The 3,835-nt window shown below is 32.0% G+C and overlaps 1 protein-coding gene across 6 annotated transcripts in view; it reads left to right on the forward strand.

Moving 5' to 3' along the window:
* Positions 2,641-3,835, forward strand: part of LOC104734468 (transcriptional activator DEMETER-like) — a 9,621-nt gene continuing 8,426 nt past the window's right edge. For 3 of the 6 annotated variants that reach the window (XM_010454057.2, XM_010454053.2, XM_019234934.1), the window contains exons 1-3: positions 2,651-2,766; positions 2,850-2,887; positions 3,178-3,767. In XM_010454057.2, coding sequence (XP_010452359.1) covers positions 3,344-3,767 — 424 coding nt within the window. In that variant the 5' untranslated portion in view covers positions 2,651-2,766; positions 2,850-2,887; positions 3,178-3,343. Of the gene's footprint in view, positions 2,767-2,849; positions 2,888-3,177; positions 3,768-3,835 lie in introns of those variants that run through there. The other 3 variants (XM_010454055.2, XM_010454054.2, XM_010454056.2) reach the window with 3 other exon arrangements.

Genomic DNA, 3,835 nt, shown 5'->3' on the forward strand with positions numbered 1-3,835 from the left:
ATGCTCTTAGAATCCTATATTTCGCCTTTCTTTTATATTTTTTTTTTCCTTTTTACTACTTTATATTCAGACTATTTACTTATTCTGTCTCAAATCTTTTTGATTGTCCCTTTTGGAACCTATAAATGTTTGACAATTTCAGAAAAAAATGTTTTTTTATCTAATTAACAGTGTGAAATTTCCTTGGAATTAAAAAATATAAAGAAAACAGTGAATTTTTTTCTATTTTTAATAAACAAAAGTAAAACATTTAAAAACATATATCACAATATTTTAACAAACGGTTAAGAATAACATAAAATAAAAATTATTTTTATAAACTATCAAAATCAAGGAAAGTTTTTCAGAGTTTTCAAATTCAATTACGGTCACGAACATAGAAAATGGACGTTTAACGAAATTTCCATGCAACTTTAAATCTTTTGTTGAATTCAAAAAATATATTTATTAGATCATATATATGTTGTTGTTGTCGTCTCGATAATCATAGTAGTTTATTGATACATGGAAAATTAATCATCCACGATGACGAACTTAAATATAAAATAACTAACAATGCACGTGATTACAATCAGTGACAGTTTTGATCTTAAAATATAATTGCTTTAATTAGCGAACCTCAATATATGTATATATGCTACAAAATCTTTCCTTAGTTGAATAGACCGGGACGATCGATTCTCTCTCCCTTGTAGTTTACAAAGGAAAAAAAGTCAAGAATTTAATGGGCATAACATAACAAAACAATTGGTTGTAATTGACTCCATAGATTTTCTAGGACCAGCTCTAATCACGACAACTATCTTCTTAAATTGTAAGTTGCAACTTGTAACACAGTTATAACTTCCAGAAAGTTTGCATTCGTAATCTGTATAAAATTTGATATATTTGTTTTGATAGTATGAGATAGTTATAGAAACAATAAGTTCATTGGTCAACAATTAGAGAAAGGAAGCTAAGCTACCATAAATATAATTCTCTTCAATTAATTAACAACTTCTAAATATAAAACTAGAAATTTGTACAAACTTAAGTATTCAAACAGTTTTAACTTAAGAGAAACGCTAGGAAAAAATTGACCTAACTAGTTTGATTGACGTTGAACTTGTCAATATGAAAGCGATATATATAAATAAAAATATAAGTCTTAATTATCTGCAAGTTTTTTTTTAAAAAAGGTGTTGAGTGGATTGTTACTTGTTGGAGCATGCGCTTTTGTTTGTTTTTTTTTTTAACGATGAGTTCTGACTTTTGCCATACCCATAAACATAATGTTTACGAGTAAGGATTTATGGAGATTACATCAAATGAATATTGTGTTTTGATCATGAGACGCGTATTTTTCAGTTGACAAAAAACTACTATTACACCAAATATGCCACTAGAAATAGAAACGTTGACCAAATTGTATCTATGTCAATCAACGTAATGATGATGGTTAAAAAAACGTTAAGCAGATTCTTAAGATATTGATCTCTTTAATCTTTTATTTTGGTATGTGGGCAATTTGTATCTATGTCAATCAACGTATTACAATGTAACTGATTTGCATGATCACCTAGAAAAATAATTTTGCGTAAATGTATTTCCACATGAGAGAGATAAACTTTTTTCTGACTCTAGTCTCAAGGAAAACGTTAAATTTGGTATATGATGATGAAATGACTGTCACAAAATATCACCTTTTAACAAAAAGAAATCGTATGTCCATTACTACAATGTTGACTATAAGAATCAAATTATATATAGTCAACAGAAACTTCAAAATTCTTACCTCGGCTATAAATTCTGAAATAGAGCAAGAATCTCATAAATAATGTTCAGACGGAAAAAGAAAAAGGAAAAAAAGGTCAGACACGTAACTCGTGACTTGGGTGAACGCGGACAAAATTTAATATATGGGAGTCAAATTAAAAGTACAGATAAACAAAAGGAGCAGCAGATAATAAACTTGGGATCAGATAACCTTTATTTGGTTTAAAATAGGATTATCCGGAAAGATGAGGGACTAAAGTGAAAGTATTCGGGGGTAGGAAGAGATCCGTCACAATCATTTAGTGGCCACCACGCGGAAACTTGTCGTTTTTACAATTCCTTCACCATCGGGTCGGGTTTTATATTCCAATTGGGTCCAAAGTATTGTTTAATTACTCAATCAGTGTGAATTAGAAACGAGAATAGTGGTAAAACTAAGACGAGAACGAGATATATTTTTAAAAATGTGTAAATTTTTTTGACCGCTAAAAAAATATATATATGTATTAAATGCCAATTAAATAAACGTGTTAACATGCTTATTAATAATACTACTATTAAGTTTAGAAGAAAGAACAAACAATTAATAAATTTATTGCACAGTATGATTCTATAAAAACATATTTTTATAAGGCCCAAAAAAACGCTACTTACGTAGTTACGTTGCTTCATCTTGGCGTTGTCATCAGTATTTTGACTGAATCAAATCAACTTTGAATGCTTAATTAAACCATTTAAAAAGGACTAATGACAATTAGTTGAACAAAATACAGAAACTTAAAGCAACAAATCCTGGTGTGGTGGATATAGTTTTGGGCTTCAGGCCCAATATTAGTAACTGCTATATCTGACTCACTTGGTTTCTTTCTTCTACATGTCTCTCTCTCTCTCTCTCTCTCTCTCTCTCTCTCTCTCTCTCTCTCTCTCTCTTATGCTTATCTATCTCTAACGGCAGAGCTGACTCAGTTATCTCCGGCATTGACTCGCCTGAGAATCAGAAGCTCAGACCTGGTGAGCTTTCTAGCTCCATTTATTGTTTATTTGATTATTATTTCCTCTTTCATTTATCTGGGATTTGTTTGCTAATTATTCAGCTGTTACAACATCTTCCGATCACGAGAAGATTCACTGGGTAATTGTTTTTTTTTAATCAATTTCTTATTTCTGTTTTTGATTATAATCTCAGCCATTAACACCTGAGAAAGTTTTGATTAATGCGTAATAATAACCCAGATTTGCTTAATCTTCCTTTCCCAGAAACATTGTCTACTTTTATTTTTGACGTCTCTCATTTTTTGTTTTTTTTTTGTTTTTTGGATTCCAGTTATCACTATCTTTCAAATTAAATGTGTTTCTCGTTGTGTCGATAGAGAAAAATATCTGAATATATATTTTTTTTATTTACTTCATTTTTTGGTGCAGATTCTTAGTTGATGTCGCCTTAAAATGAGTGTTCGTCCTTCTAGCCTGGTTGGAGAGAGTTAGGAGGTATAAACAATTTGTGGAGAATTTGGGTTAGGTATTGCATTAGTACTTACTAGTGATAGGGTTGAAGGGGGAGTGATTTTATAGGGCTTATTAGTTTGGTATGAATTCGAGGGCTGATGATCCTGGGGATAGCTATTTTCGAGTTCCTTTGGAGAATCAAACTCAAAAAGAGTTCCAACTCAGGGGTTCTTGGATTCCATTTACACCCAAGAAACCTCTGCAAGGTACATCAAGTCTGATCGTAGATGAGAGAGTGATGCACCAGGATCTAAATGGGGTTCCTCCAGGTGGTGGGTTTGAAGAGAGGGGATTCTGCAAAAGTGGTGCTGTATGTGATCTTAACTATGCGGTGCAGGGAATGGATCAAAATGTGGTTTACAACAGCGGTTCTTTCATCCAAAGAGGCAGTTCTCAAGCTGGCTGTACAGAGTTTGAATTGGACGACTTGTTGGATCCCGTACAGACGCCCTTCTCATTCACAAGCCTGCTGAGTGGTGGGGATCACCTATTCCAGGTTCGTCAATGTGAGTGATCAAATCTTCTTTTCAGTTCTTTTTTTTTTTTTTTTTTTTCGTTTTTGCAGTATCTAGTG

The sequence above is a fragment of the Camelina sativa genome, chromosome 13 (genome assembly GCF_000633955.1).
Source record: "Camelina sativa cultivar DH55 chromosome 13, Cs, whole genome shotgun sequence".
Taxonomy (NCBI): domain Eukaryota; kingdom Viridiplantae; phylum Streptophyta; class Magnoliopsida; order Brassicales; family Brassicaceae; genus Camelina; species Camelina sativa.